Source organism: Lissotriton vulgaris, unplaced genomic scaffold (genome assembly GCF_964263255.1).
Source record: "Lissotriton vulgaris unplaced genomic scaffold, aLisVul1.2 SCAFFOLD_2539, whole genome shotgun sequence".
NCBI classification, from domain to species: Eukaryota; Metazoa; Chordata; class Amphibia; order Caudata; family Salamandridae; genus Lissotriton; species Lissotriton vulgaris.
In genome coordinates, this window is record NW_028249984.1 from 188,583 (window position 1) to 209,333 (window position 20,751).

Below are 20,751 nucleotides of genomic sequence, written 5' to 3' on the forward strand. Positions count from 1 at the left end.
CAAAAAAGTGCCTCTAACAACCCAAAAGGCACCAACGTATCAAAATACTGTGCAGAATGAACTTACCATGGACGTAACAAATCCAGGGCTTCTGAGAATTTATTATTTAGAAATAAATTAAGTGCCATTGTACACTCCTCCAGCGCACACTTGAGGTCCATCTTGGAAGCCCTATAAAAGAAAAAGAGAGTGAGGCACATTAAACTCTACCTTGGATATTTCACAAATGCTTCATATCTTACAGTGTTACCTGGTACCAGAACACTTTCAGGACATCAAAACTAATCATGCAGAGGCTCCAAATCATTCACAAACGATTCCCAGTTATGCAGTTGAACTATACATAGAGAGCATGTTTTGAGGCTAGTCTACTAGAACAAGGTATTTTACAATATAAAGGTGACACATTAGTCCCATTCTGAAAATTTGGACTTGGAACCAAGATAGCACTGTTGGCAAAGCTAATCGATAACCACATCTGTGCCCTTTTAAACTCAACTCAACTTAGGGCAATTTATTTGAGTCAATACACAAAGTATGAAAAGTCATAGGATTTATAACAATGAAAATATGATCTGAGGGAATGACAGTTCATGCGCTGAGCGTCCAAGAAAAGTGGCTTGTGAATTATTACCAGTGATAAATTGACAAGTGAACTTATTGTGATGCTGAAAACACAGTTCAACTTTTGGAAATTCCAATATTCTCTAGTCCTTTGATATTCGATTGTGTGCTCACTTCAGCAATGCCGTCTAATGAAGATAAATGTCACTTGGATAAGATTTTAGTGTAGCAGTGGTCTATAAATATGTAAGGCACTCACATGAATGTCATAACAAGAGGGACAGCATAATACAATCATCCTTGCCACTTAACTACAATAACCACTCTCATAGCACCCAACCATTCATCTAAATCACCCACAAAGACCCTACTTTCCATATACCACCCCAACACAGCAAAGCTACAGTACGATATAATGAAACCCCAACCACAACACAACCCCATACAACTTCTACTAACCACAACTTCAAAGATAGTTCCACTTCGCATACATGATGACTACCTCTTCAACAATCCAAGCAATCATCCTAATACTCTGTTCTTTATTCGCTCATTGCCTAAACAATCACAGCAAAGGTCATCACGCTTCTCGCTCGATATGTGTCACAACCCTTCTCCTGACCCTACAATACCCAACCCATACACAGCAAACTCTAAATTGAATAACCAATAAAACATATCTATACATGAAATACTGTACAAACTTTAATGATAAACCTAACTTAGCCAATCAACACCCACCCAATCCAGCGTATTCTACTCCTTCCCAAATGGAAGCATTCAGCTCTAACCAGACATAGACCAACATAAAAGATAGATGTAGGTGGGGGAATTCCCTTATCAGCCACATACACCATAAAGCACACATAGGCCAGCCAGCGAATATGCTACCTTAACACCAACCATTTTAAAGAAAGCTACAGCTCTTCTGCAAATCAAAATAGCTAATACACCAACTATCTTCCAAACACCAAACAGTTCTCATACAGTAAGACATCAGATACTATTCTTTCTTGTTACCAACAGAATAGAACAAGCCCACTCTTCATGCCAAATCGAAGAGCAACTAGTTCCTACCTTCTGAAAGAACAAGTATTCGTGCAATCAGCAATCCAGAAGTCATCCCATTTCAGAACATAATACATAGGGAAACCCTACACCTAACACAACACTACGCTTTATGGCGGGCACAGTTTGTTCATGGACATTCCAGACAGGAGGCAAACACACATCTTGAGACTTGTACCTCAGCTCGCAAGAGCTCTAAAATTCCAAGGAGTTGGAAGGCGTGCAATATATAAAACAGCACAAAGATGCATAATGTGATATAACACCCAACTCAGGACTTCCTAATGTGTTGGCACACTTATCTGATGGGCTCTATCAATTTAATAGGTTGCATCTTAATGGAGGTGAGCATGTTAATTGGAGATAATGTTAGTCTGTATGGGATAAAGAAACTATGAGTGACCTCATGATGTCACTCTGTTCACAAGGACATCAGAAGCACATGTCTAGTGACTGCTTTCCTATATCTCATCTCAGATTAAGATATGACAGACAAAATTGCTTCGAACACGTGTTTTTTTTAAACCACACTTTGAGGGTTTTCTAAAACTGGTTACTGAACAGTAAGTATAAACAGCAATAGTAATGTTAGAAGCACTGCACTTAGACCCATGAATTTGTTGTAATTATTAAGATGATGAATACTCCAGGATTGATTCTTCAGTTACTTTATTAATTAAGATGTTAAGATAATAAGATAGAAAGTAGAAACCACATCAGGAGCAGCTGTCCTGCTGCTCAGCCCTCACTCAACTGACATTCATAAGCTACTCACATTCCAATCATCCAACATTCCATATGACATGCATACCAGCTGAGCAGCAGGGAAACTCAAGATATAACAGAATTCCTCTGTGAAATAAAGACAACCATATCATAAGCTTCGTGTACAGATAACAGGACACCTTTTAGCACCATAAGCACCAATCAGGACCTTCCCAGCCACCCTACGAACTAATAGGAACAGGGAGCAACTGTTGAGAGCTGAAGCTGGAAGCCCCTCTCTGAACTGTGTTACCGATAAGAAATGAATCCAGGGAAGTGACAGATGTGAAACACAAATTAAAAAAAGCAAATCAGAGATATGATAGTATATGTGTGAAAAATGATAGACGTATGTAAAATGAGACAAAAGAGATCTAGTCCAACAATAATGTGAAGACCTAAATCATATTTGTTTGGTGTCAGTGTTGCTAGTGCATCAGGAAATGTCTGTAGCTTTAAATAAACACTTAAACAATGAATACTGTCAAAAAACGAGTGATTTATGTACAGAGATCCAGTCTGATAATAAAGTAGGATCTTAAATAACTTAGAAGTAAATACTACATTTTAAATTGGTCATTTTGGGGTTACTTTCAAAGTAAAATCGTATAACAATCAATCTTAATAGCGGTCTATGATTTAAAACCGGATTTTAGAAACACACACACGCACCCACACACACAAACAGGAAAGCTCTTTCACCTCTGTGGATCCCTTTCCAGCCTCTCCTGCACTGTTAACATGCTATTCTAAGACACCTTTGCACTCATATTTTGGACAGTGCAGCGCTTCACTACTTCTATGTCTAATTGTTCTTAGTTTTAGTTGGATTTACTTCTAGCTGCCACTTCGCGAAGGGACTCATGCACTGTGGCATATGTTTTGTTGTTTTTGCAATACTAATGTCATAGTATTATCCCCTACCCCAGAAAGAGGTAATATGCTGGTACGGTGATACCTAGATAGTATTGACTTGAGTATCCTCCCTCTTCGTGGAGTGGTCCCTGATCGAAGGGCGTTATATGCTTTATACATATAGAGAAGTGTGCCCCCCCCCACTCTCTAGGTAAATCATATTTCAGGATTTTGAAATAAAGTAATATAAAAAGCAGTCAGAGGTTATTTCGAGGCATGTTTTCCTAGTTTCTCAACTGAACATATTTCTTTTCCAGCATACATTGTTCTAAACTCATAATGTCTACTGCGAACTAAAGACAAACCTGGTAACTAGTGCGCCTTTCCAACAAAGGCCGACTGTAGATCTTCATTTTGTCTTTCAATGATACATCCATCTATTCTTATTGACTCTCTCCTTCATTGATTAACTTCCTTCCACTACATTTTTTCTCATCTGGTTTTTTTTTATTGTTCTGGATGACTCAAATATTATTCATCTAACCATTTCTCTCTTAAGATTGCCAATGTACCATATGATCTCTACATTTCGTCATACTGTTTCCTTTTCATGTAGCGTGGTAGTATGAGTTTTCACTTCGCCACCATTCCACATGCTTCTCCTGGCCAAATGTATGTTTTATCTCATGCTAAGGCTCCACTCATTTTATTTACCCAATTTCCTCGACAATGCCTGCTCTGTTCTGCTTCCTCGTAAATAGCCACATTCCTTTCCTAAACCTCTGCACCCACAGATTATCAAGAAAGCAGGTCACAACGCCTTTTTGAGATACTCGACAATAAACAGAAATCAACATTCTACCTCTCCTGTGTCCTTGCTCGACACAAAATAGAAAGGTTGGAGGTGCAGTCCAATATAAATCTCTCGGTCGTCGACCTATGGGTGTTAAATAATTGGAGCTACGGTACTTTATCCGCTGTCAAATTGGATGACTCGGTAATAGACAGTAAATATAGCAGGAAGACCTGCTGGTATCATGCACTGTTCACGGTTCCCCCCCCCAAACCCTATTTGTAAATGGAAATAAACAAGGCTAAACTAATATATGAACTGACATTGTATTCAATTTGTACAAAAAAACTCAATGAACAGTTTTAAGTAGTTCGGGACAAAAGAGTCCCTTCCTCAGGGGAAAACCTATAACAAATATCCTGAAATTACTTATGATGACAGACTGTTGTTCGTGGAATATATTAACTCAACAGCAAATAGCAGAAAAGCCAAGGTCAAAAGAGAGTATGCACAATACAATCTCTGTGCCTGTAAATCAAAGAAAATGTAGGTCAGAAAATCACCGAAAAAGTGCTCACATGAAGAGTTGAACAACTACGTTCTTGAACTACTTGAGACTGTCCATTGAGTTTCTTGCATCATTAAGAGTGATTAATGTTATGCATTACTAAGCACAGAAATATTGTTTCTGTATTATGTATGTTATATTTGACATGTATTGATTATTTTTTTAACAAATTGAATACGTCAGTTCATATATTCGTTTAGCCTTGTTTATTTCTATTTACAAATAGGGTTTTGGGGGGGAAAAAACAGTGATCAGTGCATGATACCATTAGGTCTTCCTGCTATACTTACTTGCTCTACACAAGCCATGTTACTCAGAAGGTAAGCCTGCTAAAGAAGCCTCATCAACATTTAGATCCACTAGCATATGATGTCTCTGTTACACAGTATTTTTACTCCTGTCCTTGATCCGTCCTTACATCCATCATCAGATTGATGACTTTGGGCCTAGATAGTATAGAAATTCCATTATGTCCTATGTGATTTCTATTTTGGCGGACAGGATATATGACTCCATTGTGACTGAGTCCGCCGAGATCTAAATTGGGCCCTTAGTTTTAGATTTCACTTTGAAACTGATGTAATACACATCTCCTTCACCTCCATTTCAATTCAACTTCTGTAACACTTAGATTTTAAAGAGTAGAATTTGACTGGTTTTGTCTTCTAAACAAGGTTGACATTTCCTACTGTTACAAAGACGTTTTATGGCATGGGCAAAGTAGACAATTGCCCAGAGCCTCCGGCCTTCCAAGAGACCCCTTATAAAATGAACTTTTTCTTTATTTCACTTTATCTATTTCTTCATTTCAACAATTAAACATATGATTCAATTTTGTTTGACATCATGGGGCTTGAATATGCAGAAAATGGGCAATAAAATGTAACACTGTTCCAAACGGGGGCCCCTAAAATATTATTTATCCCATGCCCCCAAGATCGTTACGATAACACTGCTCGGTTTAAAGGCAACTTATTTCCCAACCAATAATCTAATTCTCACTTTGGTAAAATCAGTTTACGATTTTTCGAGCCCACTCAACTTTTCTGCTTGCATCTTTCAAAACATTGCATTTATTTTGGGTACTAACCGTTAAACAAAAAGGTAAACCAGAAACAACTATAGAAGTACACATTACAATTTAAAAACAGTAGTTAGTATCAAGTCACCAGTTTGCTGCCAAACAAGCCAGGCAGTAAAAAAGTAAAGCAGCCCTATTTCATTTTGAGCAAACGTCTCCAAAGGTTTCACATTTTACACATCTGTAACTCTTAATAATGGCAGTCGCCGTTTGTGCCTTGGGGCTATATATGATAGGAAAAGAAGACAACCTGTATGTTCATCTTTAGTACAACCAGTGCACCTTGGGCAAAAGGAGGTTTGGCAGGAAACATTTGCACAATACAAATTAATTGGTCAAACTGCCATGATGAGGATTAAGACACTGCTTTTCCACAGCATATATGCTGACCTTAAGACTGAGGAGCTATCAAGCTTGATTGTATTAGGACATTCCCAAAATGTGGAAGACCAATTTGACCTAATATGATCCTAACATACCTAAGCCCATTCAATGCTCTACTGTCAGAGTAACCCAGTACATCACCAAGTGCATCCTTGAGGTTGCTAAGCTCTGGTGTGCCCCAGACTCTTATGCAATATAAAAGGGGGTCTAAGTTTGGCAGAAAAAGTCATATAAATGTTCCCAAAATGCAAGGCAAATCTTGGTGAACCATAAGGAAGTCGCAGCAGTCTTTTGAAGAATCTTCTTTCAGAGGTTAATAGATCAGCAAGGAGCGGATAGCAGTAAAGTTCCACTTTCTGCATTCTTGTGCTGTGCCTTTGAAAACATCTAGGGCATAGGACACAAAGCAGCAGGCTAATCCCTAGGAAAACCGTGAGAAGCTGGCCTGGTATATGATGGACACTTATGTAAGTAGACACCCTGCACCAGTCCAGACAACCCTTATGGTGATTTAAGAGGTCTTAGACAACCTTAGAAAGCTCTGTAAGTGGTAGCTGTGGAGAGCAGCCTTCCGGCTTAGTCCAGAAGGAGTGTAAAGCAGCTTGTTTTACCAGATTGAAATCTTATAGTATATATTAGATTGAAAAATAACCACACACAGTATTTATAAAAATATGTATGTATTATATAATACTCTCAAACACATACAAATATCTCCTACCCGGAGATATGACAATGCACACAATACTTTGCAAAGAAACACAGTAAATAGCACTAATACACAGTGGTCCCCGGGGGGAGGGGGGCCAAACCATATACTTTGAAAGTGGTTTAAGAACCATTACTCGGATCAAGATAGTGTTGAGAGGATGTAGCAGTGCTGGGTAACCAAGGAACCACCCAAGGTGCAAGAGACTAGCAACCCCACTGACAGCGTATGCAGTGTGGAACCACGACCGTGTGCTCCATACAAGTCTACGCGTAAATCGCGGTTGGATTGTTAAAGATTAAGGACCCTTCCCAGTGGACCCTGATGGAACCCAGTGGAAGACAGAAGGTTGGAGAGCCACCCCACCTGTGGATACCCTAGTTCCTATGTTACCTACACCAGGGAAGCCGGGTGAAAAGCTGTGAAGTGGTGCAGGAAACCGCCGTCGAACCCAATGGAGGACTTCAGGAAAATCCCGCTGCTGAAGGAGGAGAAAGTATCTATTGGAATACGAAGGTGGATTCTTGTTGAGAGGTACCTGCAAGCAGAGGGGATAGAGTCTATGTCACTCAGGAGTGACCAGGAGACTTGGAAGGCAAATTCCCACTAATGTCGGGGGTTGCAGGAGATATTGATGAGGATCTTAACTCTGCAGCTGTGAGGACCAGGTGATGCTGAGGAAGACCAGGAGCCATGCACGAGCTGTCCCACAAAGGATCTCGAGTGCTGAGGGGTCGGTGTCTGGCAGGAGCACCAACAAGCCTTGGCAAATGCAACGAACACAGGACCAGAAGAAGGAGCAGCGTCGGGACCAGCAAGGGTCAGGGGACTCACCCCAAGCAGGGCAGTTAGGTCAGGCCCGATCAATCGGATGAGCCCAAAAGAAGCAAAGGTGACCCTCAAATGGACCCACTGGCCGGAGGCACTGGAGTCGTGAGAGGACCTCAAGCAAATCACCAAAACATGCAGGCTAAAATGAACAGGATGAGCTGTGGCTTAAGATTCTGGTGACAGAAGATGCTCAAGGTTGGGGCTACTTGGAGCCTGAAGATCTTCTTGGAAGGAAGCCAACAAGCCTTTGCAACTGCAAGTTGACACGGTGGACAGGCGTTCAGTTATTGCATCCCCACGAGATATAATAGCCTCAAACTTTGTGAGATGGCAGGGCAGGCCTCAGGAGCTGTGGAAAATTACCACCTGTGTTGGTGAACATTTCAGAGTCTGGAGGAGCTCAGGATCAGCAGACCATTCGACTTAATTGCGGTGCCTGTGAATGCAGGGATGGAACTCCTTCACTCCAAGGGATATTTCTTCAGGTGTCTTTGATGCCCAGAGGCCTTGGAAGGTTCCTGTACGGTGCACAGGCACAGACAAAGCAGAAGACTGGAAGGGAGACTAAGTTGAGCCCAAACGAAGTCCAGCGAAGTCTAGATTGCCCAGTCGGTAGAAGAAGAAGTGGTGTCTGATCTGAATCTTATCCCACGACGAATCTAGGGACCTAGACCCAGGTAAGCCCTTAGGTACCCTAGGGAAAGGGATGGGATGATTCAGGGGACACTCCCAGGAGAGGGTCTGGATAGAGGGGAGGTTACTCCCATGTCCTTTGTCCAGTTTCGCGCCAGAGCGGGAGCCAACGGCTTCAAGGACTGGTTTGAACTCGACTATGCATGAGGACACCAAATGTGCCCCTCATGCAGACTAAGTGGCACTGGCAAGCACACCCACCCTGCCCTAATACACTAAATCCTGTCTGGGAGGTGGCCATACCTCCCTGTGACAGGATGCCTATTGTTCTGCCTTCCCCTGCTCGAGCTTGGCTCAGCAGCAGGAGGGCAGAATCGTGTCTCTGGTCAGCAGCAACCATTTTGTGCTGTCCGGGTCTGGAAGACTGGTACCAGGGACATGGAGAGCCTAATGGTGGGCTCTTCCAGTGGTTGGAATCATACCTCCCACACCGTTTAAGGTGTAGGGGTATGATTCCAACATGTTTGCTTGGAATCATAGCTCCCACATTGCTTACAGTTTGGGGGTATGATACCAAAATTTTTGATACCAAACATGATAGGATTAGTTGCAGCCACTTTCAAGACGGTCATCGCATAATTATGCGGTGCCCCTCTATATGGTATATGGCTGCTTCACTGACAACCTGGGTGAATGGACTCCGTAGACTGTAGGGGTGTCCTGCTCATGCAGGGCACCCTCTCACTTAGAACCAAGCACCTTGCATCCAGGATTAGAAAGGCCTGCTATAAAGGTGACTTATAGGTTTTAAGTGCAGTGACCCTAGATATAGGAAACCTATATCATTAGTAAGTGGTGCTAGCACCAGCTTACACAGACTGCAATGGCAGGCCTGTAGGTAGTTCCATTTTAAATGGTCTCCCATGAGTGGCATAATGCATGCTTCAGCCCATGGGGGAACTCTAAGGTACCTATGCCCTGGGTACCTTAGTACCATATACTAGGGACGTATAAGGGTACCCCAGTATCCAATCCAGGATGTACCTAAATACTTGTCACAACAATTTAAGGGAGAAAGCAGAGGGACAGGCGTCCTGATTAGCAGGATCCCTACTTCTTTATCCAAATCCTTGTTCCTAGCTTAGTGTTCCATTGCAGCTTAACTCTCTTGCTTCCCCAGTGTGCATGATGAAAAATGTACCTCTCCAATGAACAATCCTTTGTTTCCTGTCGCTAAACCAGACCATACATATTGTCTAGTTTTAGATTACAGACATTTAAATTCATGCAAAATGACATTTTGCTGTCCAAAATGCACAGTGCTGCATTACTGAATAACATTGTGCGCAAAAAATACAAAACCACACTTGATATCTCAAATGGATTTTTCTGCCAACATATAGCACCTGAAAGCAGGTATCTGACTACATTCAGTGCATTGGGATCCCAACGACAATTCTGTTGTCTAGCACAAGGGTATAAAAACAGCCCAGGTGTATTGTCAGCAAAAGTAACAGAGTTACTTCAAAAATTTGATGAAGAAGCGTTGTCCTATGTGGATGATATTTATCTGACAGGTGACGACTTAGAGAGGCAATTGACGTAAGGTGTTCTTGAATACTTCTGACCAGGCTGGGCAAGGTTTTCATTTCTGAATCCATAATTGAAGATATTTAACCAGAGAATCAGCTATTCAGAGATGATCCACATGTAAGGATTTGTCTCTGGAGTCATCCTTCCATGTGCTAAGTAGCTGGGGATAAACAGATGGAGTCAAGAATGCCCAGGGTATCAATACTTTCATAAGAATCAGAATAAAGAATAACCAGATGTGAGATCAAGGAACAAGGAAGAGAGTTGACCTTAGAGTCAATTCCCATGGATAAATAAGTGCTCTGTATGGCATTGTGGATTGCCTGGAACAGTGCAATTCTCCTTGTTTCAGCTTTGGCTTGAATGGGCAAAGACTGCACCCTTCTTGGCATGGGTAAACATGATGGTTTAGTTGAACAGTCCTGTTTAACGGTTTGTTGACACTCACTTAAAAGAGCTTTCTGAAAATCAGATCGATTAGTTATAAACACCAAGACACAGACAGAATCTTTTTAAGGAGTCATAAATCCAGTGCGGATTGTACAATCTATATAGAGTTGCACTATATCGACTGCACTGTTGATCCAGAGTGAGAGAAAGTAAAAGTCACAATGCGCTCACTTACTTTTGATGCCCTACTGTAGCCTTTTTCCCCTTTTCTCTCCTGTGTCCAGGTGATCATCCAGCAGGAGGAACACGCAACAAGGTCCCAAACATCGCTCAACTCCAAATGGCACCATTCTATTTAATGGATGCAAAAGGTTTCCTTGTAGTACCTTGACAACAAGACTCCTACCCGATTGTTAATGATGCCGCGAGGAGCCAGAGGCGTAGTGAAGTGAGATCCTATCTTGTAGGCCACAATAGAGCCAAGCCAGCAGCCTGCTGCTCACCCTACACAGTCTTCCAGTGGGTAAGGGTACCATGAAGACACCCAGCACGGAGGCTGAGCCTCAATCTTGGACCAACTGCAAGATACCAGGATCCAAGATGGTGTTAAGTTTGCCGGTGACTGTAATTACCCGTACAACAGAGAACCTCTGAACCTGACAGTGCCTGATGACGCCTGCGCCAGAGGAGCCATCGGTTGCACTTTGTGTCCCTGTGTCTGCAGTCTCCTGTCACAATGTCCACCCCTTAACAGGCCGCCCTACATCAGCTCATGAGAAACATATTAGGAGACTACCATCTTTCCAGCTTCTAAGGATCCATTTTGGTTTATCTCCATACCAAAATTCCTCTCCTCATTCTTCTGATTCTTAAGTCCGACCCATTCCACTGCTCCCATGGTTATAAAAACATCTGAAAGTATTTTACAGACTCAAGCGTTGTCATTTTTCATACTAGCTAAATGTCATCTCCACTGCAAAGGTTTGACCTGGGCATCCCACAGGAATAATTCTATTGTCAGTTTCATACTTTCTCCATGAAGCTTCTCAAAATCTGTTCTTTTATTTACTTGATATTTCTGTCGCGTCGCTTTTGAAATGGTGCAATATTCATCACTTCATAACTCACTTTCTCTCCTAGGCATTTTTGTCTCCACGACTCAATGGATTGATGTTCCCTATAAGATCACACCTATATTTCTAGGAAAGGTTCCTAAACAAAGGTAATGTTGCCCACTACGGTGGCCCACGAGGCTCTTCCATAGTCAACTTTTTTCTCCTTATGCAGCACTTTTGTTTTTCATTAGTCCTTTAGCTTTGATTATCATTTATTTGTCAATGATTTACACTTTTTCTTTTCTTACTTTTTCAACTTTCATTAACTCCAGAATATCCGCTTGTCGCTCTGCTGTCAAATCATGGATGGTCATTAATTTCTTGAAACTCCACTAAATAATCGGATATTGGTGTTCCTCCAGTCCAGATAGTGAAATTTAGTGCTGCCTATGATCTAGATTTAATTTTCAATTGCTTTCAGTACTTCTCCGAACAAATCTCTGCTGTTGTTATGGCCTCTCAACACCATCATTGAAATGTCTAGATATTGTGCTCACTATTTCGGTTTTCGCTTCTGAAACTTCCACCTTTGAAACTCTTATTCTCTCCTGTTTAAATTATGTAGCACTATATGTTGGTCTATCCAAGTATGGAAATGCTCCATTTCAAATCATTTAATATTCATGCATGCTTTTGCTACTTGTCCTTTTCTATTCATCAGACTACTTGACATTGAGTTATTTAAAGGAAGTTTCTATGAAAATGATCTATCAGCCCCACTGATTGGGCAGTGAAAGATTGACATGATCTGAACGTACCTATCTGCAGCCTTAGCCCCCGCCTCCAGTGCATCAGTCTGCAGGGCCGCTCGGAACTAAGGCCATTTGTTCTCTAAATCAAGACCCACCTGTTGCACATACCAAATATGAAGCATGTGTTCTTGAGAGGCGCATCAGCACCACAGCCATCTTTATACTTCCAAGGTACATGTTTTATGGTCAAGAGCGGCCTGTGCGGGTAAGACCAGTGGGGCGGGGAGGGTGGTACTCTAACGACAACGATGAGGGAAAATTAATTATTTATTTAGTTATCCATCTGAGTCTGCGGCGTTCCCCCGATCCCCTCTGTTCCCCACAGCTCTTACCTGCATGGGCCGCTCCTGTTTATGATCTAGACAAGGAAGCAGATATGGGAAAGTCATTCTAATAGAAGCAAGTGTGTTTACATTTGTGGTATGTTGAGTTTTGCTACTCCAAATTATTCTGTGTTATATGTAAGTTACCAGCATTTGTTTAGCGCATTAATGCCACTTTTATGGGCTCGCAGAATTTTGTTACGGTGCATGAGTAAATAAATCAACCTAGTATGAGTAACGTAGATGTCACAATATCACATACAGTAGGGCAGGCCCAGCCTTTCGTCCCATCAAGGCATATCACATTGACATTATTGTGTTGGGTTCGTCTGGCACCATTTATAGCCACACTTGACTGTTAAAGTTATTGCCTTGCTGTATGCCAGTTCAGGTCACGTCGTAGTGCTGAAAATCAATGGAAGCTGCAATGCAGAGTGCAATGGGCTGATTGTGATATTATGCTGGATTTAAACTGCGCCAGAAAGGCGAGGTAGCTTCGAGGCACTGCAGAGAGTAGAGTGCAAAGGGGCAGAGCAGAATTGCCAACTTTTGGTAATAATTGGTAACGTTGTGAGAGTGTCATTTAGAATAACTAATGCCTACGCCACACAGATAGGGATATATTTATATATGACATTGTTTTTTTCATCATGCCCCCACAAAGTTAGGTTAAACTCCTAATTATTTTTTTTTTCATAGTTCATTAGTTGTAGTCACTCTACTCTTTGCAGTTCTTAATGGCTGACACATTCAGAAACTCTGTTACTTTTATTAGTAATGTTGTTCAGGAAGAGCTGTGTCAGTGACTTAAACTCTGCCGATGTTACACAATTTCATTCTTTTAACCTAATTTATCATAATGTCATTCTGGGTCAGAGGCCTAAAATTATTTCCTACTAACTGGATTATGTCACATGATAGTTGATGACATTTTCTATAATGTGGTTACTACCAGGCAAGTCAAAATGTCTGCAAGTACGGAAAGGGTGAGTAAAAAATAGAATCCAGGCCACTATAGGGCAAAGAGGGATAACCTGTTTTCATCACAGATCTGGTAATCTCATCCCGCATCAGAGATATGGGGCATGAGATCCTCCTTGTGTAACCAAAGCCTGACTCACATAGTGAAAACAGGCAATTCTTTCTTTACTGGATGCCAATTTCTTCTAAGTGTCTAATCATAAGTAGGTCATTACAATTACAATGACAGCAATTTACAGAATGGGCAGCATAAGAAAACGGATCTCCATAGATAAGCTACACTGAATCAGGTTGCGGGACTCCAGTCACAGAGCTTGTGCAAGCAAGGAACGTAGGGTACAGAGGTGGTTTGGTTTTTCACAGCAGGGACAAATTTGTTCCCCAGTTCCTTCAGGGGGACAAAGGAGAACATATTTACGTGAAATATGCCCAGTAAGTATAATGATCCCCCACCTCTTCTCGGTTATGAGCTGTCTGCACTACCATATTAGGAATTTGAGTTTAAAATAGTCTCTGCACAGTAAAGTCTAATACCAGTGGAACATAATTAAACAGACAGGATCATGGAATTTTCTCTTTCAAAGTTAAGAAATTTGCTGCATCGGTTATCGGTAATGCTTCATGTCTGTGATGCTATCTAAGCTAATAACAGTCAACAGAAGGAACAAGAGTGAGAAAAGATAGGCTTGGCAGTAATATTTATTTGTCATTTATTTGTCATTTATACACATGGAAATGCTGACCAGGAAAGATTTCACCTCATCAGTACCAGTCAAATTCCCAGATAAAACAATAAGCAATGAAAGTTAACCTTTGAGAATGGTCTTCAAAGATGCAGAAAAGTCTTGCTATGTTTTGAGTAACCTTTGCTCCATTTGAACATTTTTTAGGGTAAAATCTGCATATTGTGCAGCAGATGGTGGATTCAGTTGCAAATCCATAATTGTGCAGAAATACTGCTGCTGCAGAATCTTATAGTTTCAGTGGCCCTGCCTATAACATGCACTAGAAGAGGCCAGAATGCAAGACTATCGTACACAAAACTTTATCAAAGATTGAACATACAGTACCTACATTCTAATCTAACTGGAGAAATGAACAGGCTGATAAGAGGACTACTGTAGAAAGATAAAGCTTCGAAATCTTCTAGACTCTATACATAACGTGTATTTGTAAATAGCACTTTCACCCCTTGGGATATCTTAGCGCTGAATAACAGGTGTATTCTTTTACCCAAGTCAATTGTACGTATTCTTTCAACCACGGAAGGATGAAAGGCTGAGTGGGCTTGTTGAGATTCAAGTTTGTGGCCACAAGAGTAAACACGATTCTGAAGCAAATGCATTACATGACATGTCATGTCATGTCTAGTCTAGTCTATTTGGAGGGCGTGAATATTATCTGGGAGGGTATTTAGCACCTGTAAACTTGGAGTGCTGGCCTGTCTGGGGTAATATTGGACGAGCCTGAGGGCCTAACTCATTGAGTTGAGTTGCCCTTGCACCACGTAAGGGGGTACAATGGTCGCGCAACTACTAAGCTAGTTTTATCAAGCCACGCAAGGTCACTGTTAGACCCGGGACCCCCGGCTGGCCAAGGCTCACGCCAAAGTCAGTCATAGACCCCCATGTCTGGGCAAGGGAGTTAAACACCAAGATAACCCCTGCTCACCCTCTAGGTAACGTGACGCGAGCAGCAAGGCTAATCTTGGAGGCGATGTGTAAAGCGTTTGCGCGCGCACACAGCAACAACACCCAAGGCCCACCACAAAGGAAACTCCATACCAGGTTATATAAAAAATAGCCTTTGTATTATAGTAAAAACACATTAGATAACACACACACTTTACAATGTGCCAACAGGCACGGGCAGAATTTACAAGGGATTATGTACAGGACAGGGCCACATGGACCACTGTCAGGGGTAGGCACTTGTTAGAAATAATACTTGTAGGTATAACACTTAGCACATAAACATATAATGACTGTAGCACTAAATGCAGCACACAACCAGTAATCACTGGTAAGGGTAAATACCTCCTACGCAACCCTAAACACTGTAGGAAAATCACGCAGGGAACTAGGACCTTATCATCAGGACCTATAGAAGGAAAACCATCACCTAAGCAGGTCACTTTTAGCAAAGGGAAGGAAACCTAAACAATCACCTAAGCAGGTCACAATTAGCAAAGGTAATAAAACATAAACAATCCTCTAAGCAGGTCACTTTTAGCAAAGGGGATAAAACATAAAATACCTAAGCAGGTCACTTTTAGCAAAGGTAATAGCACATTGCACATGAGGCATTAAAACATATTCAGAGGTGCAGGTAGAACATTTGCGCAGGAATCAAATAAGCAGTAAATCACAATGCGCACGGTGCACATAGCACAACACTAGAACTGTCCCTCAGGCCAACTGGCCTCGCAAGGGCTGAAATGTCCTGAGTCCAAATTGTCAGAGAAGGCTGCGCAGGCAGCACAGAACACAAAGCCTAAACGTAGCAACTGTCCACTAAGTGCTGGACAGTTGTAAATCACTGATGGGCAACGTTGGAGCCTCGTGGGCTCAAGAACACAGGGGTGGAACACCACGTGGGAGCCTCGCAGGGCTCTGAAATCAAATAGGCACTAGAGAGCTTCAGCGCTCAAAAACAATATGGGCAGTGAGCCTCTCTGGGCTCTAAGTAAAGAAAATGCCCCCCAGAGTCTCACAGGCTCTAATTATCAATGATGCCTTTGGTGGAGTCCCTCGTGGGGGACTCGGGACACACAAAATACTCTCTGAGCCTCTCAGGCTCGAAGACACGAAGGGTGCAGCAATTCTGGGGGAGGAGCGGCCCTCTGCCAACCGGGACCGTCCTCAACCACAAACGAACTCGGGGAGCCTCTCAGGCTCTCACATCAATTTGGCCGGGAGCCTCAGGGCTCGAAAACAATAGATGCCGCCTGAGCCTCGCAAGGCTCGCAAACAGGAATGCCCCAAGAGCCTCAACCGGCTCTTCACTCTGACGGGGAGGGGCGGGCACCGGCAATGTGCCCCAACGCCCTCCTCCCGATCCTAGTATTAGAACAGAGCCACCCAATAATCCCCCCGGGACTGGGTTAAGTTAACAGTATAAGCTAAATGTCCAGGAAGGAATCATTCAGGAATCGATTTATCAATTTCTTAGTGTCACGTCCGTGAACACTTAATTCAATAAGGCGACCAGAGGGTTTCACAAGAAACACTAGCAGTTGTATCAAAAAATAGAATCTTTTTAATATTTTCTTTTGGTATGTAGATAACTAATTTTTTGGACAATCAAAGTCTGGCAACAAAAAGTACTACCAATCGGTACAACAAATTGATTTTGTAGTACAACAACACCTTCAGCAAAATAATGTGGATACAAACAAAAGACCACATATAAATCAAATATACAAAGTACAATTCACACATTAAGTATTAAATGAATTGAACGTTATATTGCGTGACAGGTGTTAGGCGTCGACGTTTCGGTCCTTGTCGGTCACAAAGATCCATAGGACCATCTTCAGGACAACAAAGTTGCACAGTAGAATCTAATAAGAAAACATATATATATACATGTATGTACATGAAAACCCTAAGGTACAAGGAGTTATATACTCAGCTCAAAAAAACAATAAAGTGACAAGACAAGTGCCACATCACTTAACTACATGCACGAAACCAGCATAACTACATGCACACAACCAAATGCACCCAAGAAGCCAGAAGTGCAAAGTTGCTAACCAAAAACACGCGAGAGTGACCAATCACCACACCACTAAGTAGTGAAATCTGCCAGTGGTAAGCCGAGAATCAGGACAGAACAAGCCCAGTGACGCCCTATATGTCATTCAAAAGTAGGTACAAAGTACAAGCACTGTATGATACTCACGTCGATCATACGCCAGATAGGTCAATCTAAAAAGTAACATTGTAGTGTAATTAATCTGATCTGACTGGTGCCTTCTCTTCTAAACTTGCAATACTAGACACCCATACACCGAGACACCCAAATGTAATGTAGATACCAACTTACGAGTCTCATAGGCCACCTGATGCCCTGTAAATAATTAAAAAAAAGGACATGCTAGTCGCGATGCACGTGAGGCCCGATGTCGAGAAAACCAATGCAATCACAGAGAGGTAGAGTCTAGAGGCTGTAGGTACTTACTAGTACGAGTCTTCAGCAACGGCTCAACAGTCCGTGTCTCAGCAATCAATCAGAGCAACAATCTGCTCGAGAGCATTTCCCGACTAAAGACGCCAAGAACCAGTGACGTCATACCGCTCCGAAACGTGGCGGCCATCTTAGAACGGTAAAATTACATACAGTAAAGCGTGTAAATGACTAATCAAACGATAAAACACAACAAAAACAACAACAAAAGAAACAGAATAATATTCAATGTTCCTAGAGCGATATACAGAATACAAAATTTAAACTTAAAACTCGCTCGAAGAGAACATCCAAAAGGAAAGTCCATAAAGTCTGAACAAGACTAATGCATCAGTGACACACAGCCGTGTGTACAAGTAAGGACTCAGCAAATCTACAGAAAATGAAGTAACTACTGAATAGTCAGCGAAGAGTAGCCAGAGTATGCCATTCTATTAAAGAATTGAGGCCATTTTCCACAGTGTTACAGAGCCAGATCAATTTATTCTCTCTTTGAGCCAGTATTTTGTCAACATTGGGTCTTCTCCTTGTACCTTTTACAACATCGATCACATACCATTTCATATCCTCTGGTTTGTGTGACATGCTGGTGTAGTGTTCTACTAAAGGAGCAGTACTGACATTGCACCTAATGCGCGACTGATGTTGTGAGATGCGTTTCCTAATCTCCTGTGTTGTTTTACCAATATAGTTCAGGGCACACGGGCATTGGATGCAGTAGATCACGTTTTTCGTCAGGCAGTTGGAATGATGTTTCAACATGAGTTGTTTCCCATTTATACAGTAGGTTTTTATTGCCTGAGTGGTGTCACAAGCTGTACATCCACCACACGGAAAGTGTCCCACAATGGGTGCTAAGCCCCATAGAGTGGTTAAGGTGTTCATCTTTGGTTCAACATAAGCTCTGACCAAGTGATCACGAAGATTTTTTCCCCTTTTAAATGCAAATCTGGGAATAGGTAATTGAGGTTCTGCTTTTTTGATCAAATGCCAATTGCGTCTGATAATCTTGGTGATTTGTGTAGACTCTGTACCAAATGTTAAAACACATGTGATTGGTTGATTCTTTTCTGTGATAACCTGAGTTAATTGGTTTGTCTGTAATAAGGCCTGTCGGTCGTAATACCAGGCACGTTTCATCGCGTGCTTGACCAATCGATAAGGGTATGAACGCATCACCAATTTCTCTTGCAACACCTTGGCTTCTCTAAAATAATCTTCCCTTCTGGTAAAATTCCTCCGGATGCGGAGGAACTGGCCAAAAGGGAGATTATCCCGCAAATTGCGGGGATGGTGGCTTCTATACTCCAATAAGGTATTTCTGGCCGTGGGCTTGGTATACAGACTCACAGCCAGTGTACCTTCGATATGCATGATATTCAAATCAAGCAGCGCTAAAAGGCACAAATAAAGCACTCCCAGCGCTGGGGACAAGGGTAGAGCGCTTCCAGTCGCTCCAAGCAAAAAGTCAAGCTCCAGCAGGGTCTGGAGGCAGGCAGGGGGCAAGGCTGGGTCCAGAGCCAGCTCACTGGGTCTCCAGGTAGGGAGACCGTCCACGTGGCGGTCCTCCTGGCCCCAGCAACAGCAGCAGCCCCCTCTGGCAAGGACCCAAAAGCAAAACAACTTGTATGGGGACACAGCCCCTTCTTATACTGTAAATTCCTTTGTCTGTAGGTGCAGGGTGGGGGAGAAACCAGTCGCAGCTGGTTTTAGAGTACCCTTGATAGCTCAACCACCCATTTCATTCACTGGCAAGGCTAGGGTCATCAGTCGCACTACAGGGGGTGGAGCCAGCATTGTGTGGGGAAAGTCCAGCCCCATCAGGGACCAGGTGCACTCCTCCCCAGCCATCAACATGCTAATCTCACACTCACCACCGGGCAGACCCATCCAGCCTTCCTGTAGCCAGGCTCACCAGTCAGCTCCAGCCAATCACACGCCAGGCAAATTTTACATTAATATGCCAAATCCTAGAAGTGGCATTTCTACACATGACACACTCATGCCACATATATCATTGCGAAGCATTCATTCTCACGAGCTCGCACATACCAAATTCGAGTCTGCACTCCCCACGCATCAGGAACTACCAGGGACACAGACATTCCCCATGCATTCCCAGATTTACACATTACTGGTAGACCTGGAAATGCATCAAAATGCTATGCCCCCTAAGGTGAGGTGTAACGAGGAGAAATATATTTATTTCTCCTTGTTTTTTCCTCTGAGGATTGGTTTTGTTTAGGAAGGTGTTCCTTCCTGCTCAAAAACAATCCTGCCTGCAACACAGGCAGCTCTGACCGGGGTGCAAGGGTGCCTGCAATGGCGCTAGGCAGCACATTGTTCCCTAGCACAAGGAAAGGACAAGAATGCACCGTATAATGTTAAGCATGGCACATTCCTACCCTTCCCCTTTCACATAGCACAGCAAGGTGGCTTGTTTGCTGCACTGCTCAACATGAAAACTTGATAAATTATTCCCCAGGTTTTTAGTTTCTTCTGAAATATAAGAACGGAGCGGACTGCTCTAATATTTTAGGGGAGTTTGTTTTGGGCTTTGGGTTGAGGTAGGAAAAAGGTGGGCCTCCAGTTCTGGCCCAGGTTATGCGTGGGGCATGGACAAAGAGTAGGCTGGCCAAGCACTGCACTGTTGATGCAGTTGTTGACTCCACCGAGCCACCAGATTATACGGATGATCTTTTTGTGGTGTGTCTAAATCAGGCAGATTTAATAAATGATGAGAGAACATAGAATCAAATCCCAAGCTTGCGTTGAAAATCTAAATGTTTCTAATGCCAAATGAGGATTCACTACTTATACACTCAATACTGTTTATTATGGGTGGGACTCGAAGCGTTATCCAGAGGGCCGGACTGGGAACCCAAAGCAACCCTGGCAATTTTGTCTGACCATCTCTCAGGAGGTTGGGGGGGCCATAGGAATGTGCGAGTTTGAAGCAGTGCTGCTTTTGTTACTGGGGGCTGATATTGGAGCACCACTGCAAAACCAGCCCCTAGTAACAGAACTGCCCCCTTCCCGCCGCTGCAGAACCGGCCCCCAGCCTCCCAGGGATACGCCTGATACCAGTCCAGCCCTAATTATCCCTAGTGCAGGGTCATTACTTTCCCTGGCTAAAACATTGTGTACTGTGTCATTGT

General features: G+C 42.6%; 1 protein-coding gene across 2 annotated transcripts in view; it reads right to left on the reverse strand.

Moving 5' to 3' along the window:
• The window catches only part of LOC147663441 (tetratricopeptide repeat protein 39B-like), a 325,459-nt gene that overhangs the window by 163,560 nt on the left and 141,148 nt on the right, over positions 1 to 20,751 (reverse strand). For both annotated transcript variants that reach the window (XM_086950451.1, XM_086950452.1), the window contains exon 2: positions 67 to 171. In XM_086950451.1, coding sequence (XP_086806577.1) covers positions 67 to 161 — 95 coding nt within the window. In that variant the 5' untranslated portion in view covers positions 162 to 171. The remainder of the gene's footprint in view (positions 1 to 66; positions 172 to 20,751) is intronic.